At 50.4% G+C, this 15,535-nt stretch overlaps 1 protein-coding gene across 5 annotated transcripts; it reads right to left on the bottom strand.

Annotated features, from left to right (window-relative positions):
* Positions 1 to 3,349: 3,349 nt before the first annotated feature.
* Positions 3,350 to 14,068, bottom strand: LOC123351075 (zinc finger protein 786-like). Of its 5 annotated transcripts, XM_044990234.1 has the most exons (6): positions 13,604 to 14,068; positions 12,184 to 12,350; positions 8,316 to 8,637; positions 7,164 to 7,290; positions 6,004 to 6,105; positions 3,350 to 4,205 (listed from the first exon to the last, which is right to left on the bottom strand). In XM_044990234.1, exons 3-6 carry the CDS (start codon positions 8,427 to 8,429, stop codon positions 3,595 to 3,597), a joined length of 954 nt encoding a protein of 317 aa, XP_044846169.1. In that variant the 5' UTR covers positions 8,430 to 8,637; positions 12,184 to 12,350; positions 13,604 to 14,068; the 3' UTR covers positions 3,350 to 3,594. The 5 variants fall into 5 exon arrangements, with proteins under 5 accessions (XP_044846169.1, XP_044846170.1, XP_044846166.1 ...); XM_044990235.1 differs by lacking the exons at positions 12,184 to 12,350; positions 13,604 to 14,068 and adding an exon at positions 10,459 to 10,664 and having other exon boundaries at positions 3,350 to 3,727; positions 8,316 to 8,466; XM_044990231.1 differs by lacking the exons at positions 12,184 to 12,350; positions 13,604 to 14,068 and adding an exon at positions 10,459 to 10,658 and having other exon boundaries at positions 8,316 to 8,466.
* Positions 14,069 to 15,535: the final 1,467 nt, after the last annotated feature.

Here is a 15,535-nt window from a genome sequence, read left to right as displayed (position 1 = left end):
AGTATTTTGGCGGTGACGCCTATTGACGTTGCTCCATGTCGGTGGCATTTCAGTGGATGCTCATCCACCGCCCCGGTCTTCTGTGGCTTGTCGTCTGGCACCCGCCAGATGAAAAAGGTTGGGGACCACTGCTTTATACTGTTGCATTTGAAGTTTTGTTCAGTGCTGATAAGGATTGTAATTTATTTTGGGACTATTTTGTACTGACTTGATCTGCTATAAGTTTCTGTTTCTAGCAGTAGGTTGTGGAAGAAGGTTATATAGTTCACTAGAATCAGGAAGCAGAGTGTCTCATTAGAGCACATGGGGTTTTGGTTTTTTGTAGGTGTTGATGAAATAGCCTTTTTTTCTTGTCATGGAGGCTTTTTCATCTGTGATTGGTGGTGCTGGAACTGATCATTTGTCCCTGGAGATCTCAACTACTGTAACTACGCAGTCCCAGGGAATCTACAACGCTGAGAAATGGGTCTGAGGAAAGCTTCCTTTGTTCGTTCAGCAGGAAAGTTGGAGAACCAACAAGATAGGAGCACCTGGGGTAAGCTGATCAAACAGTGCAGGAGAAAGGTCCATGTGCAGTCAGCCAGGTCCTCCTCTCTAGGATCCGTCTGGAGTTCATCTCTAGTATGACCCTTGGGTGTGGAGCCCAGCCTTCCCAAATGCATTCCCCCGCCCCCCCCTTTCTGTCTCCCAGGAAGCCAGTCTTACAGCCCCTCCTCTGAACACCTGGGCAGCAGGACGGGGAAGCTGAGGAGACGTTAACCATTATTTACTTGGGAGCAGGTAAGGCCCCTGCACCTCGTCACGCCCTGTAAGTAGGCTCAGTGCTGAGTCGGACCAGAAATCCCAAATCAGTGGAGGCTGGTTTGGAAACCTCTCAGACTGTTTTGGGGTTTGCAGAGTTCACAAAGCTAATTTTCCCTAGAAATTGAAGCCTCGTTGCCTGTAGAAAAAGCCAGTCTGAGCCTGTGTATCCTGTCCATTCTGTATATTGGGATTGGCTTCTTACTGGGCATTCTCTGTAACCCCCTTTTTTTAGTCTTCCTCTATGAGAGGGGCATTGAACCCTATAACATTGTTGGCCCCGTTTCACCCCAGCAGCTAGTGAAAGTTCGGGGCCTTGGGGAGGTTCCAGCTGGGAATAGAAACTGATGGAATCTGGTATTTTCTTTGATGCCGTCTTGTTTATTTACAAGGAATGTGTACGAAGTCCTGCTTCTCCAAATGCAGGAGGAACTAAAAGAGGAGGTGGCTTCTTTGCTTATAGCCCAAAGCCTCTTTAGTCAGCACCAGCCCCAAAAGCTTGCTCTGTCTAGCTTCTTCCTGGGTCACGTCATGCTTACAGGCTTCTGCTTGGACTTCTCTAGTCTCTCCCTCTCTTATGTCCTTCTATTTCAGACTGTTCCTTTTCCTTTCTTGTGCTATGCTAGATTGAGAGAAAAATGGCAAACCTTTCCCTTACTTCCCCCTTAGCACGAGTTATGCCTGCTCAGTGCCGTACACCCTGTCACCCATCACTTCTGAACTTTGTCCTCTTAGTCTATAAGGGCCTGTTTTCATTGCAAAGTTAGCCTAGGTGCTTACTCAGATGTTGCCCCAACTCCCCACTCATCCACACCAAACCCTTTCAACTGAGTTTGGTGGCACTCTAAACGCAGGGCATCTGGCACTGCCGGGTTGTGGGCTAGAGCCAGGATGCTGCTTTACACTCAGTCTGGAGCTCCTTTACTTTGCTGTGTGGACACAGGCTAACCCACGCGAGTGCTGATGGCTAAGGCTATGATTTTGGTGTGGAAATTTTTAGTAGATTTCACAGCAGAGGTTCAGGAAAAACATCCAAAGTCCTAGAAAGATAACCAAACAATGTAGTTTTTGCTGCATCAATGTACACAAGAGCTTTTAAGTAGTAAAAGTGTCTGATATTAACACACTGATCAATAATAGATGTACAATTAAAATCAATAATTTACTCCTGGGGGAATTCTGCAACAAAAAGTTAATTCTACACACAATATTTTAAAATTCTGCGTCTTTTATTTGTCAAAATACCACACTATAATCACAACAGTTTCAATTATTTTTGGTCATTTATTTCAAAATACCTGTCAGCAAGTAGGTCTATAACAAACAAAAAAGATTCAGGAACTGGATTTTGACAAATAGCTTCCTTACTAGGCATATTAATACAGAACTGAGTACTAACTCCTTTAAAGCCTGGCTCACAGCTGTTAGGAGAATGTGAAGTAAATAGGGTAAAAATTTAAACAATAATAATCTTGCTTCTGGCCTTGCTTTTAATTTAAACAGGCTGAATAAGCAAGCAAGAGAATGTAAGTGAAAGCAGAAGGCTGCACACACCCATACCCCGTGAAGCTGCTAGCCTTGCCTTTCAGTAACAAGAGAAAATAAGGGGACCTCATCAAGCAAGGGGTTGCTATGGTAATGAAGCAGCTGGAGTGGAGGGGAAGGTGTAAGGAAGAGACATGGAGTCAGCAAGAAAGTGGCCATGGCCAAAAGTAACCCATCTCCTTACACCTCCCATCGGGTACAAAAGAGGTGGTCTTCCTGACCCAAGACCCCCCAGAATGGAACATGACCATATATTGGAAGGGGTGGCACTAGGGAAGGGGCACTACATTCAGCCTCTGCCTCAGTCTCTCCTCCTCGACTAGCCCTTATGATCCCCTGTCTGACCCTTCCCCCCCCACGTCCCCATATACTGTTTCCCTATAGCCCCTGTTTCCTGACCTGGTCTGGTAGGTGCTATGAAGAAGGCAGGCTCTTTCTCTTCCCTAGCTGGCCAGGAGCTGCTGCTGTGGCCTATGGCCAAAGCGCTCTCTGGTGGGCAAAAGGCAGAACTGCACCAACATTTTAGCAGAAGCTTTTTTTCTGTGCTAAAAACATGCATGGCTCATTAATTATGTGCATGCACAGTAGCAAAGAATTCCCCCAGGAGTAAATAATATAAAGACTACTGCCAAGTTTAACTGTTACTTCAGAGTACATCATGGTGGTTGTACTTAGTTTTCCACAACTGTGAAATAGAATGTTGTACACTGTGAGATTGGCATCCTTGATTCCACATTTGCCATCTTGCAAGACAAGAAGAGAACAAAAGTAAAGGACTCTCTACCTTTCACCACCATATACATTTCGACCGGTTTCCAGGCCCCGTTCCAGCTCTCATTTTTGAACATTTAAGCTTTGGGCATCGTGGCCATTTGGGATTTTTTTTCATTTTTTTGGGCACATTACGGCTGCCTGTGTGTTTTTCACATTTACAGCCCTTTTAAAAAAAATTAGGGTTAGAAATAACATTTTTCAGAAGAAAGCAGGCTTTTAAAACATTTAGGGCCTTTTAAATAAAGTTTAGTAAACAGAGAAATAAAATGTTAAGACAAATACATTAACAGGCTTTTTAAAATGAAAAATACATTTTTATGCATTTTTTTTTAAATAAAGACATGAAGTATTAGTAACAGAACACATGCTTTTAGAGAAAATAAAGAAGGGAGTGGTTGTTTCTCTGTTCCACAGCTTTGAGTGTGAGAACACAGAAGAGGTTTCTAAGAGAATATGCTGCTCCGAGATGATCTCCTATGGACCTGTGCCATCCACAGGAGCTGGCAGGAATGCTGAGGACAAAGCCAGCAGAGAGCCGGCTATGCTAGCCAGGTGGACTCTTGCTGTCTGCATCTCCTGGATGATGATACCCAATTCTTTCTCCAGCCTGTTTGCAGAGGCAGGTTTCTGCTCAGTTACAGGATGCTCAGTTCTCTGTGCTCTGAACATAAGTGTATTATTCTCAGATCCTCGATTTGTGTGAGAAGTAGATTCAAATGTCTGGACTTGCCCAGGTACATAGCTCTGCTCAGAATGTGGATGTAGGCCAGGCAAGGCTGGAGGTGAGCAAAACACCCTGTCCAGTGCCTTCTCCTCACTCTCCACTTGACCATGGGCTGCCCCACTGAGTGCATATGGAGGCCTACTGCTGGGCCTCTCTATGCATTCGGCAATGCCCATGCTGTTCTCTTCCTGGTCTGTGCGCCCTAAGTGTGCCTCCCAAATCCACAGGCTGGTGGAATGCACAGGGGATGGAGAGAGGTCCACCTTGTGGGAGGAGGGATCAGACGATTGGGGTGGAGGAGAGAGCCCAGGTGGTGAGGATGTGAAGGCCATATTCAGAGCTGTGTAAGCAGATGATGGATCTGTGTAGGCACAAAACCGTGTTAAACTTAGCAGATATTGTTGGAGCATTTTCCAACAGTAACTCCAAGTGCACATCTGAAAATCTAGCTGCTGAGGCCAGAATTTCAAAAGAACTTAGGTTCCATTCCAGCACCTCAAGAGGGTCAGAGATTCCAAAGTACTCAGCACCCAGCAGCTCCCAGTGTGATACTTGTGGCCAGGGGCAGCTCCAGGCCCCAGCAAGCCAAGCTGGGGGGTGCTCTGCCGGTCGCTGGGAGGGCGGCAGGCGGCTCCGATGGACCTCCCGCAGGCGTGCCTGCGGAGGCTCCGCTGGTCCCGCGGCTCCGCTGGTCCACCAAAGCCGCGAGACCAGCGGAGCCCCCTCCCAGCGATCGGCAGAGCGCCCCCCACGGCATGCCGCCCTGCTTGGGGCGGTGAAATGTCTAGGAGCCGCCCCTGCTTATGGCCAGATTTTCAAAACACCCCAGCACCAATCATGCTGGGACTTCTGAAAATCTGACCTGTTGTTTCCCAAGGAACAGAGCAAGAGCTTGAAAAATCACCCGTAACTTTGTAAACAACTAGGAACTGCAGGAGGTCAAGGCCAAAGTCTGAAACATCAGTGTTTCTGGGGAAGAGCAGGCGGAGCTCAGAAACCCTGCCCCTTAGGGCAATTAATTCAGAATAAGTCTTGATCTTCTTGGGGAAGTGGAAACTGCTGTATTCTGAGACCTTCACTTGGGGCGGATGAGTCGTAAAAAATACCCCAGGAGACATTTCTACTTTCTAGGTCAGTCATTTGCAAACTGTGGTCTGTAGAATGTTGTACTTTGAGAACCAAACAGGGGAGAGCTGGGGGATTGGGAGGTTAAATGGGTCCCTGAAAGACACTCTTACAAAGTGGTCCATGCAGGATAGAAAAGTAGTGATTCACCCTTGTGAATCAAGCCACCTCCAGGGAAGTTCTCTCTCTCGGGCAAAGTATTTGTGAGCCCTCCAGAGAAGAGAGATGAAGATACCAATTCAACTGCAACATCCGAACACTCACAAAATAGCTGGACAAAAAGCAGAGGGTCAGAGAGACTGGAAAGAGATGATTGATGTCTGCCAAGAAAATGGGACATCTGCTAGATACCAACCTCCTGCATGGAGCTGTAGGTGCACATTGGGGTGGGGTGGGGGGTCATTCTGGATACATTATACTATTTATTGATTGATTTGTATGCAGGAGCCCTAGTCATGGGCTATGGGGCAAGGAGCTGTACAAACACATAACAAAGATGGTCCCTTCCTGTGATGGGGTGAAACCCCATCATGGGCTAGAATGGGTTAAAAGCCAGTTAGTCGCAGCTGCTGCACCGGTGTCATAATTAAATGGTTGCTTCTCAGCCAGAGGGGGTGGGACTAAGAGGTGTCAGGTGATAACGTAATGCACACCTGAGAGTGTTCAGCCCGGCTGGGGACAGGAGTGAGGGGGACCCAAAATGGACTCCTGTGAAGGGGCCTGAGCCAGAGACTGCTGGAGAACAGACCCCTCAGGAAGGCTCAGTACTGGAGCTGGGCAAAGACTCCGGATTGGCCCCAGAAAGGGGACTGAAGAAAGCCCAGAGGACGGGCTGATTTGCTGAGGCACCTGGGTTGTTAGATGGACTGTCTGTCCCAGGAAGGGCTCTGAATTAGATGTTCCTGACTGCACAAAGGCAGCTGGCCTACGGAAGGCTCTAGCGGTGAAGACCCCTGTAATGAGGCCCTGCTACTAGGGGGCGCTATGCTGGTGAATATGACCACTCCCACTGCCCCAGAGAGCTGCCGACTCACTTGCGGAGGTGTGTCTGTCCCTGGAGTCCTGGTGAGCGCTGACACATGGCTCTTCCCCTCGCTCCAGCTGGGATATAATGTCCGGTTTGGCAGCAGCACAGCCTGCGTGGGGAGAACGATGATTACACACTGACTGTGATATCCAGGGAACACATCCTGGAGTACTGATGTGCTAGATCTCTGTGTTCCCAACATGGGACGGAGCTTCCCGTCAGCGCTGCCCTGCCAGTGCTCCATGAAACACACCGTCGTGCTGGTACTGTGCTCCTGGCCAGGAGCATTGTGGGAAAATCTGATGCCTTGGCCTGTGTTGCTATTGTTTTCAGTTCCGTAAGACATCTCTGTCTGGACATGTTAGGGGGCCCAGACTTTATCCCCAGGATCTCGAGAAGGAAAGTTTCTCAAATAACTAAGTGAAGGTGGGGGTCAGGGCACCTTCCCTGTAAAAACTGAGGGAGCTAAAGACTAAGCGCTATAGTATTATCATCTCCTGTGTACCTGCTCAGTTCCACAGCTGACCTCCTGGCTACTACGCTGAGGAAAGGCAGAAGGTGGCTATAATTCTACTAGAATCTCTCTTAATGAAGTAGGTTTTGCATCAATGCCGCTCCTCTACAGTAGTCTGCAGCATCTGAGGATCAGTGCAGATCATTCCTCTGCAACCACTCTACAGGGGGTGAGAACAAACCAATGTGGTGTTTACCTTCAGTGGTTTTGCTTGAGTGCACAATATAGGGTTTGGCCCACAGAACACAGAGCTAGAATGGTTAAAACAACCACAGTATTTTGTAATTCTTCTAAGGGTACTCCATGCTACCTGCCAGATCGGCAGGCAGCGATCGATCTATCGGGGATCGATCTATCACATCTCGTCTAGACGCAATAAATCAATCCCCGGAACTCCACCAGGGCGAGAGGCGGAAGTGGAGTCGAGGGGGGAGCCGCGGCCGTCGATCCCGCGCCGTGAGGACGGGAGATAAGTCGATCTAAGATACGTTGATTTCAGCTATGGTATTCTCCCCTCCCCCGCCACTGTAGACCAGGGCTAAGCATTTTAAAGGGGGATGTACCTAAGCACATGAGAGCAAATCTGAGCCGAAGCTAACTCAGGCCCTTCAAAGTTCATGCAGCTTCTCGAATAGGTGAATGATCATTGTTACCCAGGGAGATCACAGCCTCGTAGTTGTCCCTCATCACGTTCTTGTACAGCTCCTTCTGCCACTCCGCTAGCTCCGCCCACTCCTCCGCGGAGAAATAGACAGCGACGTCGTCAAATGTGACTGGAGCCTGAAACAGCAAATAAACCGTGATCAGCAACGTCTGCTTCAGTCACACCCTGAGAGCAGCAGCCCTGGGGCCCGGCAGGGCAGGGAGAGCATTTCCTGAACATGTAACTTGCATGAGTAACACACAGCACAGGCAGTCCATCTGGAGTGTGATTCCCGCCCTGTCAGCTCACACCTGCCACTCCAGGACTCCCAGGGAAGGAAATCGGTTTCCAAGTGGATGCTGAGTAGTAGCCCAGCCATTGTCATAGTGGAGACTCCCCATCAAGGTGGCACCAGTCCCTTCCCCGCACCCCACCTATTTGCAGTGATATCTAACTGGGGGTTGTGTTGTCCAGTGAAACACACAGCTAGAGAGGACACGAAGGCAAACCCTATACTGAGCACGCCTGCATTTCAGAGCCTGGAATGCACTGCCCCCCTCAGCTGTATCCTGCTGCTTTGACTTGAGATAGAAAAGGCATCTATTCAAACTTGTCCCCTGAGGGAGCTCATTTCTCCCTGGCTTCCGAGCCAGCTCCTCCCCTGCCCATTTGCCCTGCCCTGTGTGTTCCCCACTCCTGGGACCAGTTCTTCCCCTTTTTGTTAGGAGCTTTCTCTGGAGCATGGGGCTTTCCCTGAGCCAGGTAAAGCTCTGGGGGAGGGGCCATGAAACCACATGTCCTGACCCCCCCCCGAGATCCCCCAACTCTGGATGAACTGGAACTGGACTGGTTTGCACAGCTGCACTGCGGGGTGCAGCAATGGTTCTAAAATCACATGGGCTGAGGAAACAGTCATAGAATAGAATCAGAGTAGGACGGGACCTCAGGAGGTATCTAGTCCAACCCCCTGCTCAAAGCAGGACCAATCCCCAGACAGATTTTTGCCCCTGTTCCCCAAATGGCCCCCTCAAGGATTGAGCTCACAACCCTGGGTTTAGCAGGCCAATGCTCAAACCACTGAGCTATCCCTCCCCCATGCAGCTCCTTCTCCAGAGTCCTTTCAGTTCACAGGAAAAAGTCGAGTTCAGGGACAAAGTCCTACCTGAGCAGAGTCCCCACCAGCCATTCCCCATCCCACAGGACGCGGATGTTTGCTCCCAGGTTCAGCAGCTGGTGGGGAATCCAGGCCGCCTGCTGGGACTGCCACAGGCTTCATGCCGCTCTGGCCTTTCCTTCCCAGAGCAGCTGCTGCTCTAGTGGAGACAGACGCAAAGGAGATGGGGCGTGAGTAGCGCAGGCATAGCCCATGCCAGGCCAGAGGGAGGCGTAGCGTCAGGAGGAAGATTTGCACATTCAGACTGAAGAGTTACATTCCATGCAGGGTTGTCCATCAGTATGGGGCCAGTCTGGATTTGGTAGTTAAACTGATGGGAAAAATAACAGACAGAATGGCTGGGGGTGGGGGGCAGGGTAACAATCCTGTGTCCAGATCTCAATAGTGTGGCCAGAGAGGCCTCTGCTCAACTCCCGGAGCTTCAAGAAATTAAACACAATTCCCCAGCCTAGATGGGAGGGCTTTGCTTTCTCCCCTTCCCATCTTTCTCTCTCCTTTTTCTGTTCCTGAGCCGGTCTGTTTCCCCCTTGTGAGTCCATCTGCTCCCGCTGCTGGCCTTTCTCTCAGCCTCCGCAAGGCAGCATCTCTTCTCATCCTTCGTCTCGCCCGTATCCCTCTCCCTGCTTTCTGCTCCATCCTGCCGCTTCTCTTCTCCACAGTCATCCCTTCCCCTTAGCTCTCCCACTGGGCTCTGGTCCCCCAGGCTCCTCCACCCTCCCTTGCTTTGCGCCTTTCCTCACCCGCCTTTCTCAAGCCTCCTTTCTCTGCAGTGGTTAAAACAGATGGAAACAACCCACTGCCCCGGGTGGAGGGGGAGAAATCTCTGTGCTGACTGCACCAGCTAAGGGGAGCGGGGCACTGTCCACATATTTGGGGCTTTGTCTTAGGCGCCTATTACTCCCCCCCCCCCCCGGTCCTGATTGTTCATACTTGCTATGTGGCCACCCTAACTGCACAGGCCAAGGAGCGCACCTGATGCTCACTGCGGTCTACGTGCACTGTGCTGCTCGAGAGCATAGAGACCGCTCCTCCCCTAAGCTTCCCCCCTTGTGGACAAAATCTACACTTGCAACTTCACAAATAACCAGCTGCAGCAGGACAGCAGCTAGCAGGGGGACCGGCTTAGTCGGGGCCCTCCCCCCGAGAAAGTCAGGCCTTGCAGACGGAGCCATTGCTGGCATAGACGGAGGAGCCTGGGGGCGTAGGATGTTTTTTGCTCTAGGAATTACTTGGGGCAGTTCTCTGGCTATACGGGGGTCAGACTTAGATGATCACAATGGTCCCTTCTGGCCTTGGACTCTATGGACCCATACCCTGCCCTGTACACCATGGTTAGTTTCTTTAGGGCTGCTCATAACCAGGGGCGGCTCTAGGTATTTTGCCGCCCCCAAGCACGGCAGGCAGGCTGCCTTTGGCGGCTTGCCTGCGGGAGGTCCCCGGTCCCGCGGATTCGGCGGCACGCCTGCGGGAGGTCCACTGAAGCCACGGGACCAGCGGACCCTCCGCAGGCATGCCACCGAAGGCATCCTGCCTGCCCCCTCGCGGCGACCGGCAGAGCACCCCCCATGGCTTGCCGCCCCGGCACACGTTTTGTGTGCTGGTGCCTGGAGCCGCCCCTGCTCATAACTACAGTGTGTGACGGCTGCTGTGCTGATTGAACTCTTTAGCCCACCTGCAATTAGACCCCCGTTCGCTCTCTCTGCAGGGCCCGGCCTCATCAGGGACAAAGCAGCTACAGGGACGCTTCTTTTCCTCAACTCCATTTGTCTCGCTTTCCATTTCACTGGCAATCCTCCCCGGAGATCAGAGGGGGAAGAGCAGGGGCCGAAGCCAACCTCCCCGTGGGGATCGTGGACAGGAAAATGAGCTAAATATGAAAAGCTTCTCTGGGGGGAAATAAAATGGAGGAGCCCTGCTCTGCGTAGCTGCACAATGCTGCATGCTGACGCTCTGCCCCTGGAGCAGGGCCTCTCAGCGCAACCAGATATTTCCTCCGTTTGCACAGCCCGGATGTAGAGGCCCCTGCACCCCCCCCCCAAAACCAAATCCGTACAACTGCCAGGCAAGCTGTTTGCAGCCCCCCCGCCCGAGGCTAAGGCTGAAAGAGGAGAAAAACCCGCAGCCTCCTTACCTGCAGCCTGTCTCTGTTTCACTGATGGCAGTCCCCAGCGCAAAGCTAAACGCCATGGAAAGCGTCTATAACCCTTTCGTGCCCAAATAACCCTTTCATGCCCAAATCAAAGCTTGCCCCAATACAGGCGTGCATGTGTGTTTCAGGATTTCTGTCACATGCCAGACTCTGCCCCTCCACCACAAAAGCAGCCTGTGGTGAGCAGACATTTTTAAATGGCCACAGTGGAGGGGTGGGGGGCAGCTTTGGAAAGGGGAAGAAAATTTCCAAGAAATCCCATAGTTCCTTGGAGCTAATTTCTGTGCATTATTGCTGGGGCTTGGGAGTTGTAACTTTCCTCCATCATTACATTTTAAAGAATGTTTAAAACTTTTCATTTTATAGCCCATCATCCGGGCTGCCCTGGAAAGGGACATTGTGTGCAGGGGCTAGATGAGGTGACCTCTCAAGGGCCCCCAGTCCTGAGATTCTCTGATTCTACAAAATCTGCCGTCAGTGTTTCCAGGTTCAGCCCAAGAGTGGCCACCTACAGTTAGGGTCCTACCAAATTTGTGGTCCATTTTGGTCAATTTCATGGTCATAGGAATTTAAAATAGTAAATTTCATGATTTCAGCTATTTAAATCTGAAATTTCACAGTGTTGTAATTTTAGGGGGCCTGGCCCATAAAGGAGTTGTGGGGGGGGTCACAAGGTTATTGTAGGGGGGGTTGTGGTACCTCTACCCTTACTTCTGCGCTGCTGCTGCTGGCAGCGGCGCTGCCTTCAGAGCTGGGCAGCTGGAAAGTGGTGGCTGCTAGCTGGGAGCCCAGCTCTGAAGGCAGCGCCGCCACCAGCAGCAGCGCGGATGTAAGGATGGCCTGGTATGGTATTGCCACCCTTATTTCTGCACTGCTGTTGGCAGGGCGCTGCCTTCAGAGGCTGGTACCTGTCCAATAGCCACCACTCTCCAGATGCCCAGATCCAAAGAAGTAGGAATGGCAATACCACCTCCTCCCAAAAAAAAAATAACCTTGTCTCCCCCTGCAACTCCCTTTTGGGTCAGAATCCCCAGTTTGAGAAACATTGGTTTCCCCTGTGAAATCTGTATAGTATAGGGTAAAAGCACACAAAAGACCAGATTTCATGGTGAGAGACAAGATTTCATGGTCCAATTTTCATGGCCGCGAATTTGGTAGAGCCCTATCTATAGTCTCCGCCCTCCGCTTAATTCTCCACAGTTGAGGCCAGTGTATCTCAGCAGCAACTGGCACTGAAGTCAGTTGTGTTACACTGACATAAAACTGGGGTGACCAGATGGCCCGATATTAGAGGCAATTATACCCACTCCCCGAAAAAAAAGTGTCCTGATTTTTCACACTTGCTGGCTGGTCACCAGCGCAAATCAGAGTGGCCTCAGGCCCTTTCTCTGGGGATTACACTAGATGACCCTGGCGGTCCCATCTAAACTCTGACAGCCCTTCTGAGGGAATTGCTTCTGACAGCGAAGAGTTAACAGGTTAGAATCTGATTGCACCATTTCACAACCCTATCTAGTGGTGGCGGCTACAGATCAGACGTATGGGCAGGGGGCAATTTACACTGACTTACCAGCTTATTTTATATTTATTCCACCTTAACTATGCAACCCACGACCAGGGCTTCTCTAATGTATTTGTTCACACCGTGCCTTGTGCTGGTACAGCGTCCCAGATAGACACAACCTAAACTTGAAAATGTTTGGGTACCTGGTGTGCAGTGTCCTCTGGCTCTCATGCTGCTCAGTATTGTCTCACTGGTTCCTTGTGCCCCACATCTGTCGTGTTGTATATCCTGGAAGCTGTGTGGGGCAGGGACTGTGGGTTTGTAGTGCCTGGCGTAGTGCGGTCCTGGTCCATGACGGGGGCTCTGGGCACTACCGCAATACAAATAAACAATAACGTTTTGATTGATCATTAGGCACAAACAGGTGCTTGCCTGGAAATTCCAGCTGCCTCTGACTCGTGTTAACAAAACCACCTGATCAAACCCAACAGCCTCCAGTAAAACACCCAACCCTCAGCATCCCTGCTTAGCTAAAGCACCCCACTCTCGGGTCCCAGTTCAGCATCGCCTGCAACTTGCACCATTATTTGCAGTGAGAGCTCCAGGAGGAATCCTCACTCACTCATTTATTGCTGTAGAAATACTCTCCTCCGTAAAACTCTCTTTGCATTTGGGGTGCTCCAGAGTATGACTGACTTGAGATCAGTGTAAGGGAACCGGACACCTCAGTTTAGGGGGTGCTCTCTTTCAGCCAATGCCTACATGGAGATGTGTTCTGGAGCCCATTCGGTAACTGGCTAATCGGCCGACTTCACCCATCCTCCAGCACAGCCTCTGTGCTGAGCTCCAGTGTGAACTGGTGCCAGCTGGGCTGCTCCAGGAACCGGAATTTGGAATCCACTGTATGCTGATGACCGCATTGGGCAGCCCCGTGCTCAGCATGAACGACCAGATCTTGCACCACTGCAGTGAGTGGAGTGTGTTATTGTCGTTACCAGGAGCAGTGTCTGTGCCTGAGGTGGGCAGCGGCAGAGGTGGGAGGCTGGGAGTGGGAATACAGAGGCCATTGCCACCCTGATGATGTGACCCTGTTGGGGCGGTTTGGGTCTCTGGGTTTGATTCCCACTATACAATGACTTGATGTTTTAAATAATTAAAAAAAAAAAGTCTGGCAAGATCTACATGAAATAAAAAAACAGAGCAAGCCGCTGTGCCCAGAGATATTCAGTCGTGTGCCCCTGCCTGGAACCTCCAATGCCTGGGCTCAGTCCTGCGCTAGCCTGGTCAAAGGGTGCTTCCCGCAAAGCTCAGAGCTGAATCGCACCTTTCGTAGAGTCTGAGTCTGTTCCTGGCTGGGGGATTGGTTGAAGAATCTCTCTGGGGCCTCGCTATGGCCAAACACTTTAGCGTGTGCTTACTTTCAAGCACAGGAGTAGGCCAATTGACTGCAGTATTGCCAATCCCAAATGTTCAAAAATCACGAGATTGGCTTTAAAATCTCAAGATTATGTAAATTACTAGATTTGGGGTTCTTTTTATTTGCCTTCTGCTTTTTGGGCCTTTAGGGTGCACTGGGGTCACATTTGGAAACTTTCTCCACAGTCATGAGGGCTAGAAACTTACTTTTTCTTTAAGAATGAAGGCTGAAATCATCACATCTCCACCTGACTCCAGGAGCTGGGGCTTTAAGGAAAACAATAATTATCCTGAGACTTATGACAAAAATCATGGGAGTTGGCAACACTGTGACTGGACCGGAGCTACTCCCAACATGCTTCAAATCAATAATATTTCACTTTTACAGAGCGATCACTTTTCACTAAGCAGAGGCTGAAGTGCTTTGCTGGATGGGGAGGTGTCTCCGTTTGGAACGTTCTAACTGGCACAATTTGTTCTGGGAATGAAGGGATTGCAGCAGACATTTTGTTGGGTTTTTGGGTTCTCCCCAGTAGACATTTTGTTGGGTTTTTGCCTCTGAATTGCTGTCAGTTTAACAGGCTTCCTGGGTTTGTTTTTCCTTCTGTGCTTTCAGATCCAGCTGCTCTCTGAGGCTGGAACCAGACCGTTAAATGCATCAAGCTGTGAAATAATCTTTGCTCTACTAAAGTGCATGGTATAACTGCATCTGCTTTGTTTGAAAGGGATACGCTACAGCTTCTTTGCTGAACAGAAAAATGCTGCACCACGAACTGTTAAAATGCAAAATTTGGCTGTGACCTTACAACTGGACCTGCGTGGGTGAACCCCAGTGGGGCTCTGCAGGGGCACAGGGGTCCTGCAGCATGATTGGGGGTCTCTGATTAGTTAGGTTTTGCTGCTAGCTGAGACGTATGCATTTAAGATAATGTATATTCTGCCCTCACCTGGGGTTGAATGGAACTTGTCATTGATGCTTGTAGAATTCACATAATTTTATAGTAAATGTAACATACAATGATTAAAATATTGATTTAGGACAGTGACATTTTCAGCTTGTCAATGAAACTCATCAAAGCCTGAGCATTTTGGGGGACATCAACCTGAGCTGGGTTTAAAAGATTGAATGTGTTATACTTAGAAAATGAAAACCAGCAGGATCTTATTCAGGGGATAATGCAATACGCCGTGTTTACTGTGAATACAGAAAGAATCAGGGTAAGTAATCAGTTATAGCTACAACATTCCATTCACTCACACACTGATTCCATCCACACACACGAGTTCTGCAAGGTTGTTATTATAGTTACCAGCCTAGAAGTTGCTCGTGCCAAGTCACTTGCCAGGTGGCCTGGACTCGAGGATGGAGCCGGGCCTTGTCAGATGCGCATCCAATGCTCCTGAAAGTTGCTTGCAGAACCAGCCCCAAAGTCCTCAGTCTTTAGGGGCTGTCTTTATAGGGATCCATCCTCCTACAAGTCTATGGGGTTTGCCTCGTCATGCTGTTCTCACGTTTGAAGTGATAATCAATCATGCAGATAGCACAGCAATGACAGTTTGTTGTTATCTTGCTCTTCGGTTCTTTGGTTCCCTTCGGGCGGTTCGGGGTGGAGTCCATCAGGGCCGGCTCCAGGCACCAGCATTCCAAGCAGGTGCTTGGGGCGGCACTCAGCAAGGGGCGGCAGTCCGTGCGTTTTTGTCCCCAAGCAGCGCGCCGAATTGCCGCTGCGGACGGCGGGGGCAGTCCGTGTGCCGTTAGGGCGGCACATGCGTTTCGGCAGCGGCGGCGGCAATTCGGCGGCAGCTTCTATGTTCAGCTGTCCGTGGCGGCGCAGCTTCTGTCTTCCAGCTGAAGACGGAAGCTGCCGCCGAATTGCCACCGCCGCGGAAATGCGCGTGCCGCCCTAACGGCACACGGACTGCCCCCGCCGTCCGCAGCAGCAATTCGGTGCGCTGCTTGCGGCGGCAAAAACAGTAGAGCCAGCCCTGAGTCCGGTATGCCCTCAGGGTTATCGGATTATCTCGCCCAGTGCATTCTTCGGCCAAACAGTCCTGTCGGAGCATCGTTGCTTTTCTTCCTCCAGATGTGGTGTCGTTTATTATGATTCTAAGGCTGGCACCTCAACCTTTTACTACCCA

This window comes from Mauremys mutica, chromosome 16, assembly GCF_020497125.1.
Source record: "Mauremys mutica isolate MM-2020 ecotype Southern chromosome 16, ASM2049712v1, whole genome shotgun sequence".
NCBI classification, from domain to species: Eukaryota; Metazoa; Chordata; order Testudines; family Geoemydidae; genus Mauremys; species Mauremys mutica.
Note: the sequence above shows the minus strand (reverse complement) of the source record. Positions and strands in the feature narration are given on the sequence as shown.